The 17715-nt window shown below is 40.2% G+C and overlaps 2 protein-coding genes across 9 annotated transcripts in view; one reads left to right on the top strand and one right to left on the bottom strand.

The window, feature by feature from the left end:
* Positions 1-1588: 1588 nt before the first annotated feature.
* rad52 (RAD52 homolog, DNA repair protein) lies at positions 1589-10694 on the top strand. 3 transcript variants are annotated; one of them, XM_036150802.1, is made up of 12 exons: positions 1589-1635; positions 2484-2541; positions 4736-4837; positions 4996-5089; positions 5192-5259; positions 6832-6950; positions 7039-7114; positions 7200-7426; positions 7512-7702; positions 8857-8913; positions 9252-9440; positions 10617-10694. In XM_036150802.1, the coding sequence occupies exons 1-12, from the start codon at positions 1604-1606 to the stop codon at positions 10676-10678; spliced, it is 1275 nt and encodes a 424-aa protein (XP_036006695.1). In that variant the 5' UTR covers positions 1589-1603; the 3' UTR covers positions 10679-10694. The 3 variants fall into 3 exon arrangements, with proteins under 3 accessions (XP_036006695.1, XP_036006689.1, XP_012735299.2); XM_036150796.1 differs by having other exon boundaries at positions 9249-9440; XM_012879845.3 differs by lacking the exon at positions 1589-1635 and adding an exon at positions 1638-1747 and having other exon boundaries at positions 9249-9440.
* A 204-nt stretch (positions 10695-10898) lies between these two features.
* Positions 10899-17715, bottom strand: part of wnk1a (WNK lysine deficient protein kinase 1a) — a 45178-nt gene continuing 38361 nt past the window's right edge. For all 6 annotated transcript variants that reach the window (XM_036150775.1, XM_036150771.1, XM_036150782.1 and 3 more), the window contains 5 exons: positions 16719-16896; positions 16437-16621; positions 16180-16320; positions 15890-16101; positions 10899-13951 (listed from right to left, as the gene is read on the bottom strand). In XM_036150775.1, coding sequence (XP_036006668.1) covers positions 13565-13951; positions 15890-16101; positions 16180-16320; positions 16437-16621; positions 16719-16896 — 1103 coding nt within the window. In that variant the 3' untranslated portion in view covers positions 10899-13564. The remainder of the gene's footprint in view (positions 13952-15889; positions 16102-16179; positions 16321-16436; positions 16622-16718; positions 16897-17715) is intronic.

The raw sequence follows: 17715 nt of genomic DNA, 5'->3' as shown, positions 1-17715 counted from the left end.
CCCCCCCTCCTTTTTTTTTTTCAAAGATTAACTATGTGTTTGCACAGTAAGCAGAGTTTTAACCTCTGTGGTTGAAAAGTTGTGGCTTTCACATGGACGAATGCAGACAGGCACCAAATCATAAAAGGAGAGTCATGAAAGTTACTTGCGAAAGTATTCATACACCTTGAATGTGTGCACCTTTTTTTTTTACACACTGCAAGCACAATTTCAATGTATTTTATTGGAAAGTGGAAATTATTTCATGTGACTTTTAACATTTTTAAAGTAAAAAACACATTGCACATTGAATTTGTATTTGCTCAGGAGGACCCCCTGAGTAAATAGGGTTTGTGTGGACCCCTTTACTCCACATAAAACTGCTTGTTTGTTGTTTTTTTCTTTTATCTCTGTACCAGCTATGCACATCTAGAGACAGAAAAGTTGGCCCAATGTTCTGCAGCTCAGTCAGGTTGGCTAGACAGCATCCGTGAAGAACATTTGTGAAGTGCTCTACACTGATTTTTACTGAATTCAGGACAGAACTTTGGCCTGGCCATTCTAAAATAGCACTATGCTTTGATTTAAACCTTTCCGTGAAGCTCTACTACATGTTTGGGTTGTCCCGCTTCTTGAGGCCATCTTCTTTAACAGGTTTTCTCACAGGATGTATTTATCGCTGTCCACTTTTACATAAAATAAAATAATTAATACAATGAAAATATATAAAGTTAAAGCATCTCCACTAACTGACCAGCGTCCCCATCCTTGCTGAAGAAAAACATCCCACCACTATACTTTTGCATGGGTAGGCCCTGTTTAGGGTGATTTGTGGTGTTAGCTTTCTGCCACTCAAAGTGTTGCATGTAGGCTGGGTGTTTTTTTTAGTCTCTGGGGGGCACCTTTGTATATTTATTTGTTGTTTAACCTTCATGGTTTGTGGTAAATTGACAGTCATATTTACACCTGATTGTTTTATGACCTAATCCTGCTTTAAACCCCTCCTCCTTTAAACTGCTGTGTTCCTTGGTCTTCAGGACGTTGTTCTTTTACATAACTTTATGAAGACCTTGCATGTTGTTACAATAACATTATCCAGTTTTTTTAAGACACAATCACATTGAAATATTCATTTTTTAGCATGTTTCATACAGCGTCACATAGTTGTATTACTTTTTATTTATTAAAGGTTTTAACATTGTCTATAATGCTTTATATTTTGTGTTTGACTTCAAATTGGTCACGTTATTTAAAGATATAATTCTTTAAAAATCGTTGGCCATAATTTTCATTTGAATTTGTCTGTTTTTTTGTGTGGTTCAATAAACTCGTTGCATTCACAAACACTCTGTATGAAACCAAGTGAATGGTCTACAACCCAAGAACTTCAAGTTTACCTCGAAATGTTTTGCACCAAGTCTCCTTGGGCTTCAGTCTCAGTGTATTTGTGTTGTTTTAATTCACAGAAGCGATAAAATATGATCATTGAGAAAGATGTCTTTCTAGCTATTCAATTATGACTAGTTTGTATTCAGTTCCAGCATTTCTGCGTAGCCTTTCGGATCGTTGACAGTTTCCTTTCCGACGGCCGTGAAGGCACCACAACGAAGCTCCTCCCCCGGAAATGCGAGCGGGAAGTTCAAAAATGTGGCTTCTGTAGACCGTAAACCCAGCATTTGTGATATATTGTCGTGTTTTGTTTAAGTGTAGTTTATTTTTTTTTTACATTAAAAAAAATAGTGACGTAGCTTTAGATGAGTTTAAACGGGTGAGTTCACACCTACGTGTTTTGTAGTTGTTCATGACGGGATTCGGAGCCGGTTAGAAGCAAGGCGCAGGGATGACAGCGACTTGTTTGCTAGCTTCTCCTAAGAGTATTCAGTATTTATTAAACTCTCACCCAATTCGTTTTATTGTATAAACGATTTAACTGTTTTAATAAGCTGTTTTGCGTTACCAAGCGTTACTAGGCTGTGTATCCTGTTGTTGGACATAACTTATGGAGGTCCAAAAGCGCCACAATACAACAACAACAAACTTACGCAAATAAAGAGTTGCTTTTATATAAAGGTATTCAAGTCAAATTAATAGCAAATAAAAAGAATGAATACACACTTCACGAGTGGATATTTGTTTTATTAACAAAATCATTCATAGTATTTATTTACATAAATGTAAATATAATACAGTGACCCAAAAGTACATAAAAGTAAATAATTGGTCTGTGAAGAAGTTAGCGTAAAAGTTGTTCGGATCTTTCTGACATATTTAATTATGGACCGCACCAAATGAACCATGACATAACTGAATAAATTCTGATGATTTTAACATACAGTGAGTTCAAAACTCAATCCATTAATTTTATGTTTGATTATTTGTGTAATATACTATTGACAGATTTTTTTTTATCATTGTTGGTGCACTCATTAGTTCATGTCTTGTTTGATTTTACTTATCACATGTATGCAGAATTATTTATTTAGTTAACAACTTAATCGTTGCAGGACTGCAGCCATGGCCGCGGAGGAGAAGACTGTCCATGCGTCGTCCAGCTTTGGACAGGTAAGAGGAGCACCATCATAATGGTTTCTGATATTTATTAAGATAAGTAATTCTTAAGTTAAACTTGTGTTGTTAAAACAAAACAAAGCTGCTAGACCCAACAACTGTTTGCCATGAATGAAGTTCTGTGTTAAAATTTTTTTATTTAGGCTGTAAAAGTTTAAATATATAAAAAATAAATAAAAAAATAACTATTTCAACCAGTGGTATTTAAATTAATAATCACTGGAGAAGCTTTCTTGGTGCAAGGCAACAGTGGTACTGCACCACTGTACATGGAGTCATTTTTCAAAAATCTATGTACATTTTTAGATGAAGCACCTTGTCTTTGATTTTACCCCTTCACAACTTATTTTTATGCTTCAGTAATAGTAATTTGGAATGACTGTGTTTAAGTTTGTTTTTCATCTTTTGGCTTCATCTGTGCAAGATTTCACTTTTAATGGGAGCTTTTGGTCAGAAAGAGCAGACGGGTTAAAAACAGACCAGTTCTGCCATAACTGTGCGTTCATTTTGCCTCGGAGGCCGGAACAGATTTTTTTTGTGTTCCAGTTTTCCCTCTTGTCAGACAGTGGGAAAAAAACATGGACGCTCCCACTGTTGTTTAAAACAATAGCAATGACAATAACGCTGCTCTTGGTGGTATTTTGTGCAAATAAACATAGCTGAAACATCCCTTCTGGTGAACACTGAAAGGTAGCACCTGTACGACTGACTAAATATTACATCAATAATAGAGAACCGCTGCAGACTCAATGTTGTGAGTAGCAGCCACCTTGAATGAGTTTCTGCCTCGTAATACTGACATTAGGGGCTGTTCCAGTTAAATTTTCCAACTCCAGAGGTCGAGAATGGAACGCACTATAAGATAAAGTGTGTGGGAATCTTTTGGACTATTTTTGCCTTCTAGCACCTTTACTAAAACATCTCCAGGTTGAACAGTAGACCTGCTACATCTTTTGGCTTTTAAATTCATGTTGAAACGTTCCCGTGGGTTTAAAACATGCTGGATCTTCTATTGTCTTATGATATTCTATGAGTCGTACAGCACTTTGGTCAACTGCTGTTGTTTTTAAATGTGTTTTGAAAAATCTATCTAACTTGGCTAAAACTGGGTTGGGTTAAAAGGGAGATGCCCTAAAACTTGTAAAAAAAAAAAAAAAAAAAAAAAGACCAGAAACTGTTCTTCAAATCATTTCCATTTAGTGTAGGATAATCCAGTCTTTATTTGCTAATTCCAGGAGCTATAGGTTTTAAAACGGAGCTTTAAAAAAAGATAGGCTCCACAAACGGCAGCTAACTGGAGCTAACTGATAAAACCTGACTAACTACTTTCTGTTCAAACAGTTTCAAGGTTCATGTTTCATATTTAAATCATCTCCAGAATATTAGAATAGAATAGAAATACCTTTATTGTCTCACATTGGGGAAATGCGGGCATGACGGTGGCAAAAACATTGGTAGACAGAAGACACCAGACTTAAACACTAGAATAAATAACGTGAATAAGAAAAGCTAAATTTAAGGTTAATCTTTAAATCAGAGGAGAAAGAACTTATGAGAAAGTGGGAAATACTACACAGTTATTATTAGATTATAAATAATTTAAAAGAAACTATAGCATAACATTTTTCTTAGAGAGTTTAGTCTGGAAAAAGGTAAGCAGTTTGGAAATTACCAGTCTTGAAACCCCTAAATAACCAAACCAGTCTGGATAAAAATGAAAATCAATGTTAAAACAAAAATAAAAATAAAATGTTTACAGACTGTTTAATATTTCATCATCTAGATGAAATTAAAACAGGGGTTTCTGAAAAACATGGAGCAATGTGTTGCCCTGTTACGTTGTTTTACCACACTGCTGAACCGAAAGCAAATTCCAGCTCTGTCTTGTTTTAATTAGTTTGATAACAGATAATACCAAACTAGGCAACATTTTACACTTAACTTGCCAAAATGTGTTTAAAACTGGCCGAAAATTGGTGCTGTAATAATATTAAGCTTTTGGAGATTTAGCAGACTAAAAAAAACAAATCTAGGGCTGAATCAAATTTAATACCTTGTGCTGTCAAATACCTAAACCATAACATGCTGTCAGTGGATTATTTGCCTTTCTGGCACTATGTCTCATAACTATATGATTGCATAGATATTCTCCTTACCCCTGAATTATCTGCTCTCTGCCTCTGGACAGCGCACCTACACGGCAGAGGAGTACCAGGCCGTGCAAAACGCTCTACAGCAGCGGCTGGGACCCGAGTACATCAGCACCAGACTGGCTGGAGGAGGACAAAAGGCAAGGCTTCCCCTTTTCTCCAAAGCTGGGACAAGCATTTTAAAGACCAAACCATGTGTTTGCACTCTCGGTACACCGTTTAGAGGTTTGAGCTGTAATGTGACCTCTGGAAACTCTTCATCTGGACTTAAATGAACCTTTCTTGTGTTTTGGTGCAGGTTTGTTACATTGAAGGACACCGCGTCATCAGCCTGGCCAACGAGATGTTTGGATACAATGGATGGTCTCACTCCATCTCCCAGCAGAACGTTGGTAGGAAGCACTCGTCTAGTCAGCATAACGTGCAAAAGAGACGTTAGTTTACAAATGTATGTCTCTTCAAAATTACTGACATTTTTTTTTTTTTTTTTTCAGACTTTGTAGACCTCATCAATGGGAAGTTTTATGTTGGCGTCAGTGCGTTTGTCAAAGTGCAGCTGAAGGTGGGACAATCACGCTTTTATTTTGGTTCACAAAATATTTTATTAATGATTTGATAACCATTTGAAATATTTCCCCAATGTGTTACATTAGAACCACAAATTTCAATATATTTTATTGAGATATAACGCGGTGGACAGACAAGGCAAAGAATTTAAGGCAGCAAGAAAAGGAACGCTAGGTTTTTAAACTTTTTTACAGAATAAAACCTGAAAAGGCATGGTGTGCAATTGTTTTCAGGTCCTCCGATACCCTAAAAACAAACTCCAGCGTGCGTACTCCGTGTCAGAAATCAAGAAAAACAGTCCTGTGTATAAATGAATCTCAGTATTAATCCTGATGTTTATAGCTGGGTTTATGTAAGCAACATTTATCAGAGGAGCATCCAAGAGGTCCATTTTGGCACAATAATAGAACTAAAACTAATAAAAATTTTCTTGAAATTGGAGTATTTTTCCTTGATTTGAGCAAGTCAATAAGATTATTTGCCAATGGAATAATATTTTTGCACATAAAATAGGAACAACTCATCTCTACCATCTTATTTCAAGTGCAGTCTATCTAATTATCTTATTTTAGGGGTAAAAACACTCGTTCGATTGGCAGATAATCTTATATACCAGCTCAAAGCAAGGGCAAATACATTCATTTCAAGAAAATGTTGAACTTATTTTTGGTTCTCTTTTTGCAGATGTATTAGTCATGCACAGATGTGGCCCCAATGGAAGAGTGTCAAGAAGAACGCCTCTGCTGAAACAAAGAATAAATAAAAGAAGTCATTTTTGTTAGAATCCCTGTTGAGGAAATCTGAACAACAAACCCTAAACATACAGCCCGAGCAAAAACACATTGTTTAACATCAAAGCATATTCATGTTTTAGAGCGGCCTGATCAAAGTCCAGACCTAAATCTGGTGGCGCATCTCTGACTTGAAGGCGACAGACGCTTTCCGTCAAGTAAGACTGAGCCGGAGCATTTTTTTAAAGAATGGAGAATTTGTCTGGATGCGCTCAGCTGGTGTAGCCATATGGCTAAAGACTTTGCAGATTTTTATCAGTAAAGATGTTTCAAAACTCCAAAAGCATCCTTTTTCCTTCCACTTCACAATTATCCAATGCTTCGTTTTGACGTCTCGCATAAAATCCAGAGAAAAAAATATTGCAGTTTGTGGTAAATGTGACAAAATGTGAATTCCAATAAAAGTTAAAAAACAACAAAGCAACTGGACTTGTTTTCTGTAGTTGAAGACGTTTCGCTTCCTCTCCAGGAAGCTTTCTCGATTCAAAAAGTCTGGAGTAATGTAGAGTACCAAGCTTTATACTACTGCCCAAACAAAGGCCTTGTAATGGCTTAGACAACATGCAAATTCAACCGAAACAGGTCCACCCCTTAGTAATGGGCAGTCATTAAAGTCATTAAGGCCGCAGATTAAACCGAAACTGGTCAAAACTGGACAAAATGTGAAAAAAAAAAAAGTTCAAGAGGTATAAATACTCTTGCAACACTCTGAATAAATGTCTACTAAGCTTCAGCATTAACGTGAATCTGTGAAATGGACACTTGTTTTCCTCCAGGACGGCGCGTTTCATGAAGATGTGGGCTACGGAGTCAGCGAGGGAATGAGGTCTAAAGCTCTGGCTCTGGAAAAGGCCAGAAAGGAAGCTGTGACAGATGGCATGAAGAGAGCTCTGAAGTAAAGGGGGGAAAAAAACAAACTTGTTTTCTTAAAACTTGCTTGGATTGGTTGTAGAGAAATTAACGTTTTTATTCACCATGTGGAGGTGTTTCGGCAACGCTCTTGGAAACTGCATCCTGGACAAAGAATACCTCCTAGCGATTAACAAGATTCCCAAACAGGTGAGAGACACTAAAGAGGCGAGCGTCGTTAAAACTGTTGAAGTTAAAGCCACTAAATCTTCTCCTCTCCCCCCCACCACCACAGCCTCGTCCTGATCTGGACCCGGCGCAGACCAAGCGGTCCGAGGGCCAGCCGTTAATAGAGAAGGCCCGGTTCTGCAGTCTGGTCGCAGATCAGAATCACCTGAGAGCAGCAGGACCCGTCAGGAATCCACTGGGACCCCACGTCTTCAACCACAGCCACGCAGAGGTTCACCCTTCCAGTGCAGCTGGCCCAACACCCAACACAAAGAGTGAAAACCTCCGCGCCACGTAAGCACACTGCGCAGCGCACGTCCTCTCATCGCTGCTCTATCCAACACGCCCCCACTCACCACCGACCTTCTCCTCGCTTAAGATCGACCGCAGACTCCGCGGACGTTCCCGTGTCTGCTCCAAACACCGACCCCAAGCATCTGAGGAAGCTCCGGCAGCAGCAGCTGCAGCAGAAGTTCAGGATGGAGATGGAGGCCAAGAAGCTGCAGCAGGAACTGGGCCAGGCCAAGCCTGAGGAGGCGGAGGTCGCCATTGGACGAACATCCACGGGAGGCAGGTTTAGTGATGTCACACGATTTAGTAAACGACTTAATACAATCAGAGCTTTACCGGTATTATAGCAGAGAAATGGCTGAACACGTTAGGCTTAATTAGCAGAAACTGCACTTTAGAGGTAAATCACGTCCATATTAAAGGACAAACGAGCAACACTAGCAGCGAAGAAGAAAACGTAGCCATGACTACATCGGCCTTTGAAAAGATAACCTGATAAAACTCTCTGTTCTCTCTTCTCTAACCCCCAGTCGGTCGAGGCAGATTACCGTTCATACTGGTTCTGGTTCTGCTGGAGGTTTTCCTTCCCGTTAATGGGGAGTTTTTCTTTCCACTGTCGCTTCATGCTTGCTCAGTATGAGGGATTGCTGCAAAGCCATAGACAATGCAGACGACTCTCCCTGCAGCTCTACGCTTCCCCAGGAGTGAATGCTGCTTGTCGGGACTTTGAAGCAATCAACTGGTTCCCTAATATAGGAATTTTTTGACCAGTCTGTATAATATGATTGATTTTGACTTTGTAAAGTGCCTTGAAATTACATGTTTCATGAATTGGAGCTATATAAATAAGATTGAATTGAATTGAATTAAAACTTTGAGATGATTGTGTAACATTATTCTCGTTTGACTTTATCCTTAATAAAAATTAGTATTTACGGTCATTGCAGATTAAAGAAAATAATTTATTGGCCACTGATAAGTAAATTTCCACTAAAAAAACATTTGAGATTAATTTCATATATCAGAGAGAAAAAAAAAAGTAATGTCCCGACGTCGAAAAGTCAAAAATGTTTGAGGAATAAAATCTTTTTCCCCTTTTTTTTTTTTCCTTTCTCTTTTTAAAGGCATAAATTTGCTATACTAAAATAAGTAGATCTCTGACATTGTAAAGTAAGAAGTATTGGAGCATATTGAGACCCCCCCCCCCCTCCCACACACACACACACACACACAGGAGCTTGATCGTTTCCCACAATAATAACAAAAAAAACCCTTAAAATACTGTGAGGTTGTAAAGGATGTTCTGTTAAGAAATGTCTTCCCCGAAGCTGCCGTTTAGTTACGACTGAATTCAGAAACTCTGAAATTATTCATGAGGCTGTGAAGATTTGGTCTCAAAGTTCTGGTTTTCCTGCTGGCTCTCTGCTCCCCAGGTGAGGACGGCGCATCATCTGGAAACAAGCCGAGCGACAGGATCACACGTTTAACAGGTACGTCCATTAAGCTCATTTATACAGCAGATGTCATCTCAGGGAGCTTTACACGACTTCAGCCTGACTGAAACCTTCCTCACTGGTCATTACTGGGTAAATTATTACAAGATTGATCAGGAACCGGTTAGAGGAAGTTTAGATCTTTTCCTGGGATTGGCCAGGAGGTCTAGATGGTGTGGATCTGTTCAGAGGACGGTTATCGAAGGGAACACCTTAATAATTTATTTAAATAAGGGCTAGAAGTTGAAGGGTTTAGACAAAGTTAATGTTTGATAACCCAGAAAACTCTGTGAAATTGCTTTTTTTTTTTTTTTTTTTTTTTTTGTCTGCAGAAGATTCTGAACTCTGGGATTTCACCTTGGATGGGATCGATGAGCTGGATGCCCCCGCTGGCGCGGCGTCTCCCCGAGGGACCAGGCCCAGAACGCCGGGGAGCCATCAGATGCAGACGCGCAGCAAAACTCCTCAGAGAGCGTCGGACAGCAGAGCGCACCTTCACCACAGACACGTCCAGGAGAGGCCAGGTAAGCTTTCTCAAAGGGGCTGAGCCTCTTGTAGGGCTGGGCGATATGGATTAAAAAATAAATCTCAGATTTTATCATACCAAATCCGATTAATCGATTTTTTTCCTCCTTCTTGTTTCATAAAAAGAAGTTAAAGAAATTTTTTAAAAACTTGCTTTTATGTCGAGCATTTCGTCAGGGAGTTGACCTGAATTCAAAGTGCAACTAAAAACAAGCTGTGATACATGCTTGTAAAACAAGATGGCAGCCGTGCCATTATAAACAATGAAAATATAACAAAACATTTGCTGCTAGTGGTATTACACATTGAGCTAAGAACAGGCTTCACTGCACAAAAAAGTAAATAAGTAAATGAAGTACCTCGTATTACAGGGTTCCCGCGGATCTTTAAAAAGTCTTAAAAGGCATTGAATTCTGTAATATAAAACTAAGGCCTTAATTAGCATTAAAATGTCTTAAATCAGTCTTTCTTAGGTCTTAAAATTGTTACCAGGTCATAAATAGATTTTATTTTTTTTAAATTTACCGAATGGCTCAATGTAACCAGTATTGGTTCCGTCCCGATAGCAGAACCAATAAAAACTGTTGCGGCCGGACCATAGCTGCGAAAAAGAGTTGGCACTGGTTATGTTGTGGTTTTTAAAACTGATTTATAGTTTATTTTAGTAGAGAACAAAACAAAGTTTGTGAATTCACTTCAGTAGTTGTTAAAAATATATCTGTAATTTGTGTGTTTTTTTAGCTTTCTTCCTATATGGAATGTTTTTCTAAATTTTAAACATGACTACTGGGCCAGAAAGTAATGGTTTATGTTAAAATAAACATTTGGGTGAAGTTGTCGCAACCAGGTTTTTCTTGTTTATCGTGAAGTTGGTCTTTTTATTTCAAGTGGCATTAAAAAGTCTTGAATTTAACTTGCCTTATGCTGTAGGAACCCTGTATTAGTATATTATTACATTATTTGACAATACATTTGCCTAAACATATATTCAGCATCACATGCTGTTCTCTTCATGGAAACCCAATGAGTGTATTAGCAAAATAAAATCCAGATTTTCCAAAAATGAAATCTTAAAGAATTGTAAATTCGAATTAATCGATTTATCGCCCAGCCCTAGCCTCTTGCAGAATGTTTTTTTTTTTTTTTTTAGATTAACTTTAACTTCTAATTTTCAGGCGAGGCCTTGAGTCCATACCGACAAGGACAGCAGATGAAAAAACGCAGGCTGGACACCTGAGACTCTGCTCCTAAATGAAAATACCTCACTTTGTTTCTATTTCTATTGTGAATTTCTTCAGGTTCCTGTTGCACAGTTACAGCCACGCTTCAATGATTACGGTTGTGATCTTGAACTGTTTTAAATAAAGTTTGTACAAAGCCAGGATGAGTTGTTTGAATCTTTTAGGCAGCGGGGCAGATCCCTCCCCCCTCCAACAATATGACAAATGACACAGGTGAACATTGTATTTGATATTTTTTATTTCTTTTTACATTTTGTACAACGTGGAAAAACGTACACAAAACATACACCGAATCACAGGAAGTCAGGAGGGAACGAGATTGAGAGTATAACTGTGTGCCGGGGCCCTTAAACAGTACGGAGGGAACGGTGCGGTAGCGGATGAACTTTAACCTTTGTGAGCTGGTGCTGTGCCGTGGAAATGGTAGCTGTTTATAGGAATAAACACCCAGTAAAGTTAGCATGCTGATAAATCTGGGGCTGAAGTTGTGCCTGTGATAATGACGGCTGTCAGGAAAAGCAAAAAAAAAAAAAAAAAAAAAGACAAATAAAATAAATACTTATTCCGATATCAAAAAACGGTGAAGTTAACACTTCGTCAGCATGCAAATGTTTCCAACAACCCCCTCATTCCCTAGAAAACTTTAAAACATTGCATATTCTGCATTGCAGGAAGTCATTTTTTTTCTCTAGAGAAGTTAAACAATTCGATCTACAAGCAGGCGAGGGAGTCACGGCATCGGCGCGGCGCCGCTGCTGCTGCCGAGGGATGGAGCGACAGCAGCCGGACTTCCCAACCTTTGTACAGCCCACTCTCCACGTAAAACACATGCGTCTATAAAGGTTTGCTTCTTTTTTTTTTCTTGTTAGAAATTCACAAAAAAAAAAAGAAAAGAAAAAAAAAAGTCAGCAAAAATCCATGTTCCCACGAGCCAAGTAGAAATACAACAGCTGATTACACAACCAACACAAATGTAAATGTAGAGAGAAAACAAACTGCACTTTTTAACTCCGTGTGCTCTTGGTTCTGCGTCTGCTTCAGCGTCGCATGCTGTGGACCGACTGTGTCGAGTGGCATTTCACCTCATAGATAGATATTTATATATATATTTATATATATATATATATATATATAGTGGTTTAGCTGCAGGGACGAGATGAGTCTGGAACCGATCATTAGTGAGGATGCAAGGCACTAAAGTGTTCCTCGTGTTTACGGGTTAAGAGTGCACGAAGAGTGGGTCACCGCAAGCAAACTTCTTGTGACTTGAGATTTGTGTGAAAAAAAACAAAAAAAAAAACGATTTACCTCACTTTAGCAATATTTACAAAAACAACAACCGAGAAAAAAAAAGAAGAATAAACGAAAGAGAGAATGGGTGCAGGGCAGCCGTAGACGAGCAGGTCCGCTCCTGCGACCGGTGAGTACGACGTCAACCGCAACCGCCCCGCAATTGCACTTTTCTTTTTTTTTTATATTTCATTACGTGTTGTTTAACAACCTTTTAATAATAATTACAGTGAAACAACATCAAAATCTGATGGCTGAATACAGGTTCCATAAAGAACGTTTTCGTCTGTTGTATTAAATATACGTTTACAAAAAAACAAAAAAAAACAGACCACAGACAGGAGAGGAAAACGCCGACGCTTTGGGGGACGCGCGAGCTCACAGTTACACGTTATGGACACACACACACACATACATACGGTGAGGGACACGACTCTGCAGGTTAACCCGTTTATTTGTGTACTTTGCCGCCGCCTGTCAACGAGACACAAAACCTCTGTAAATACTACCCCAATAATATTAATCTGGATATGATATGTGTATAGTCAGCGATTAATAACTGGGCTGAAGACGTAATGTCCCGTTTAGGGGAGTGTGTGTGTGTGTGTGTGTGTGTGGGGGGGGGGTGGTCCAGCAGCACCGCCTTGTCAGTTAAACTAATGGTGATCAACACCAGGATAATGTTCCCATATGCTATCGTTCATTAATATGCGATAAAAACTCAAAACCACAACGACACCAGACTCTCACAGAGACACGACGATGGTAAATAGAAATTCCTAACCCAACGAGCTCATCTCTATGTACAAAGCCAACGTTTACATGTGTTTGGGGGGATTAAGGCCACAGTTATAAGGGGTACTGTTTATCTACTTCGCCATTATTGCATTTTTACTCAGTAGTCTCTGGGATCTATTCACACCGCCGCCCCTCATCGGTTCTCCTGCCCAACTTACCGAGTCTTTCCTCCAACCCTACAGAGTCATTCCGCTTCCTTATTTCACGCCTTCTGTACACTTCGCTCTCTGCCTCCTCTGCTCTCCGCTGAAACAACTTTACTTTTCACCACCAGGTTCCTGTTTCGGTCACGTCTGTCCCTTTTCGGTCCCAGCTTGGTCAAAAGTCCAGATCGATAAGGGTTCGCGTCACAATCCCCCCCCCCTCACACCCCCCTATAAAGGAATGACGATGTTGCAGCATCTTGCTTTCAAAAAAAAAAAAAAAAAAAAGACACCTGCGGCTGCTTTTGGTTACGCCTTTGGTGTGCGTCACGTTTTCCGGACACGGCCGTCTGACTCGTCACAGCTTGCTTCCACAGCTCATGGCAGGCTAAGGGTGACGCTTTTTTTTGTGCTGTGGAGGTGTATTGCACTCTCCCACCAGTTGTCAGACAGACTTTAATCTACCTGAGAGGACTCCAACCACACAGGTTTTTAACTCTTTAACAGAAATAATACACAATGTTAAAAAGGTGAAATTAAAAAAAAGCACAATACAAAGCCAGCTAGCCAGCAGGATGCAAAGAGAGGCCGTGGCTCTCGGCTGACCCCCCCTCCCCCCCGTCTTGGCTTAGAGCAGGGCCCCTGATTGGGCTACGTCGGCCTCGGATTGGTCCCTCCGTGGCTGACCGACGTCTGGTTGGTCTGAGCTGTTCCCATTTGGTAGCCTTGATGCATGGAGACGGAGACGGCTGGAGGGGGCTGGTACTGCTTTAGCGGCTGCGTGGGGTTATGCATGCTGACCTGGGGGGTGCCTGTGGGTCCTGCCCACTGAGATGCGCTGTAGGGAGCCGAGGGATAGCCAAAGCCCGGGGCGCCTTGACCCAGAGAGCCTTTGCGTGCACCCAGGGGGGCTGTGGGGTTGCCTGGGTTGGAGAGATGGGGGCTGGTGGCGCTTGTACAGTTGGAGGGCGCGTGATGTGGCGGGCCGAGGTGTCCTGGGGCTGAAAACTTCCGGCCCATGTTCGCTGGGGGGATGATCTGTGGAGCAATCAAAAAGCAAGGGTTTGTGCAAAAGTTTTTTTTTTTTTTTTAACGACATCCAAGCAGTCGATATCTTACCTGCAGTAGAAAACTCTATTGGCAGCTTCATTTAAAATTGACTTGGATCAACTATAGGCTAGTCCGAGGGGCCAAAAATCACAGCAGACTTCTACGTCCGCTGCCTTAAAGCATCAGAGCCGTTTATGTGGAAGAATAGTTGGCAGAGCGGTGCGCCGCTAACGATGCTCCAGTGTGAAACATGTTTTAAGATGAAAGTAACCAACTGGTGCAGGTGGGAAAACGATTTGGGCCAAGGGTCCGGTGCTGATTATTTGACTCGGGTGTGTTGGACACAGGGACACATCTAAAAGCTGCAGGACACCGGACTTCGAGGACCGGAGCTGCACTGCAAAAATGGAAGTAAAAAAAAGGTGAAATTTTCTTGAAATGAGTGTATTTGTCCAGGTAAATAAGATAGTCTGCCAATGGAATGAGTATTTTGACTCCTAAAATAAGATAATTAGACATTCTGCCCTCTAAATAAGACGATGAAGATGAGTTGTTCCTATTTTAAGTGCAAAAATCTCATTCCATTGGCAAATCATCTTATTTACCTGCTCAAATCAAGGACAAATACACTCATTTCAAGAAAATTTGACTTATTTTTAGTTCCATTTTTGCAGTGTGAAGACCCCTGGTTTAGGGTAGTGTTGCACCGATACCAGTATGGGACGGGGCCCAGATCCAGCACTAAAATGGTGGTATCGGTATCGGCGAGTACCAACAAATAGGGCACCGATACCATTTTGGTGTTTGTATGTCACTTGAACGCAGCCTTCTCTCTCCCGACTACTATTACACATGTTATATAAGTTCATGAAAGTTGCACTATTTTGGCATTTGAGAGCCAAAACTCAGGGTTTAAAAGAGATTATTCAATTATTAATGTGATTTTACTGTCTTACTGTTGCACTACTATTATAAATGCTATAATTTCACGAACTTTGCACTATTCTGGCCTTTGAGAGCCAAAAGTTTATTCAACTATTGTCACCCATTCCAGGTAGGCAATAAAAAGTTCTACTACCCTACGTAGTATGCAGTTCTTCATCACACACATCAATTTCAAACAGCCAGGTATCGGTATCAGGGCCAAAAAATGGTGCAACACTAGTTTAGGGGTTCCTGAACTACTGGCCACACAAACCGCCATGACCTCCTTTGGACCGGAGCGGTTTGAAGACGCACAAGTCTACGCTGGTTTTGGCCCCTCTCCAACGTCAGCCTCTGGGACCAACTAGTCTGGATTTATTACTTGTTTTAGAGTTTGTATAATCATACATAGCATTAAGTACAGGTCAATCAGTTTAATACATAGACTTGTTTGTTGGTTGCACTTTGCACTTTATGTACAACAAGGATTGATGTCCAATTAAATTAAAAGCTGTTCTATTGAATAATATTCTGATCAGTAGAAACATTAAAAGTTCATATTTAAAATAGTCCTTGTTTACAAACATCTTTATTTAGAGGCCATTTTTGTTGCTTCTGGTTAATGCGGAGAAAAGTCAAAATTGCAATTTTGATTGAAAATATTGTAGGCAGAACAAAATCATTTCTGCTCTGAGTTTAGATGCTGTGGGTCTTTTAGCAACTAATCCACATGGCGAGGAAACAAATTGATTTGTTGTTTGTATATATTTTGAAACACATGATAAATTAAACTGGGAAAAAAAAAAAAAAAAAAAAAAAAAAAAAAAAAAAAAAAAAAAAAAAAAAAAAAAAATCGCATTAAATCACAATATTGAGAAAAAAAAAAAAATCGCAATTAGATTAGTTTACAAAATCGTTCAGCCCTAATGTTGACCGCTCGTAACGTTTTACCAGAACCTCATTAGAAACTTCCAGAACGTTCCCTTTAAATGAGATCCTTACATCAAGCCCAAGCGTTGCCGGGGATCCGGTTTTAGGCCCTTTCTTGGCATCTCTGGCAAAGTTATCCACCAGCTGGTGCATGTCATCAGAAAAGGTGCTCTTGGCCTTCTGGCTCTGAGACGCGGAGGGAGCCGCTCCGGCCGTCTGGGACAGAGAAGAGGAGATGTTCTGGCAGAGGCTGGATCCGTTGGAGGAGCTGGTTCCACTCGATCCTGCAAATAACATTTGCCACGGGTGAGCTGTGAACTAGAGAAAGCTTCCGGTTTGGCAGACGACGAGCGGAAACGTACCGGTGGAGCAGCTGCTGAGGCTTGGCAGGGACGGAGAGGATGTGAGGGGCTGCGCGGACGCCGAGCTGACTGCGCTCTCTGAAGCTCCTGTTGCCGAGGGTAAACTCTGCTTCAGAGGCGACTCCGGTCCATGACTCTGACCTGAGGATCAAAACAAGAAGAAACCAGGGATTAAACATTTAGGCAACACATTAACAAAGGATTCTGCTCACTATGATTTTATTAAAAGCCAAAAATAATCCGTCCTCTGTCCTAACCTGAATGAATGGGACTGGGCTGTCCACTACTGCGGGATCTGTGGCTTTTGCGCCTCCGTCGACCGCCGCCCAGAGCCAGAGCAGGGGAGACGACGCACGGAGGGGGAGCTTTACCCATCTTTGAGTACAGCGCCTCTATTTCCTCTTTCTGGCGACTCTGCAGGGCCTGAATCTCCTTCATGTGTCTGTAAAAGCACAGCGCAGATATCGGGTTATCCTGTGAGCTTTTTTTTTAAAATGACGCGGTGGGAAAACTCGACAGCAGCTGAATGTTGGACCAACTTTTCTCTGAGGCGACTTATTTCTTTCTGGAGGGCTTCATCCTCCGTTTCGGAGTCGCCCTCGTTGTCGCTGCTGTTTGGGGGTCGGGAGTTCTGAGGATCGGAGGCGGAGGATGACGGTCCGTTCAGCATACCGCTACTTTGTAGAGAGCTGGAGCTCGTTACCGGAGCTGGGGTCACTGCAGAAAACAAAAACAGAAAATAGCACTCCTTTAAAAAAAAAAAAAACACATTTTCCTTTAAAAAAAAAACAAAAAAACACGTTTTCACCGCAAGATACAGAAACACACAGATTTGTTGTTTGCAGATAATGGGACGTTAACGGCTCAGAACAAGCTGTTCATGTTAAAACTTCATAATAATCACTGGGTTAAATGACTTTGACCATTTCAGAATAAAATGAACAGAACTTAACGATTCAATTCTTTCACTATTAAGCTAAATGTCAAAACAAAGCACGTCCCTCTCAGAATTTCAGAATAAAAGCACTTCCTGTTCTGTTCATGCAGAAGAACACCCGTTTACTTACTTACTAAACCTTGCTCATTATGTTGTATTTTGACAATTACTAGTTGGAATCAAAGCTTAAATTTTGGATTTAGAAAATTTTGTTTCTTAATATTAATTAAAAATCAAATTATTATTATTTTTAAGCCTGAATGTATAATTCTGACACTAGGTGGATAAGAGAAAATCCAAAATTAATTCAAATCCTGTGCATCCACTTCCTACTTTTTCTAATTTCTTTATTTGTATATTGTTGTTAAAACAGGGAAAGTGTGGCGCTTGAAAGAGCGCGTGATTTTGCAATGCATTGTGGGATGCGGTTGCCACACTGCAAAAAGGGAACTAAAAGTAAGTGAAATTTTCTTGAAATCATTGTATTTTTCCTTGATTTGAGCAGGTAAATAAGACTATATGCCAATGGAATAAGATTTTTGCACTTAATATGGGAACAATTCATCTGCATCGTCTTATTTCAAGTGCAGGAAATCTAA

Source organism: Fundulus heteroclitus, chromosome 2, assembly GCF_011125445.2.
Source record: "Fundulus heteroclitus isolate FHET01 chromosome 2, MU-UCD_Fhet_4.1, whole genome shotgun sequence".
In the NCBI taxonomy this organism is placed as follows: Eukaryota; Metazoa; Chordata; class Actinopteri; order Cyprinodontiformes; family Fundulidae; genus Fundulus; species Fundulus heteroclitus.
The sequence above is the reverse complement of the archived record's forward strand: the minus strand, read 5'-3'. Positions and strand labels throughout refer to the sequence as shown.

Excerpts from the sequence above, each read along its gene's own strand:
- rad52 (XM_036150796.1), top strand. The coding sequence starts at position 1,604 with ATGCGAGCGGGAAGTTCAAAAATGTGGCTTCT. Across the intron at positions 2,542-4,735 it reads CGTCGTCCAGCTTTGGACAG|CGCACCTACACGGCAGAGGA; the intron begins GTAAGAGGAGCA and ends GCCTCTGGACAG. Across the intron at positions 5,260-6,831 it reads TTGTCAAAGTGCAGCTGAAG|GACGGCGCGTTTCATGAAGA; the intron begins GTGGGACAATCA and ends GTTTTCCTCCAG.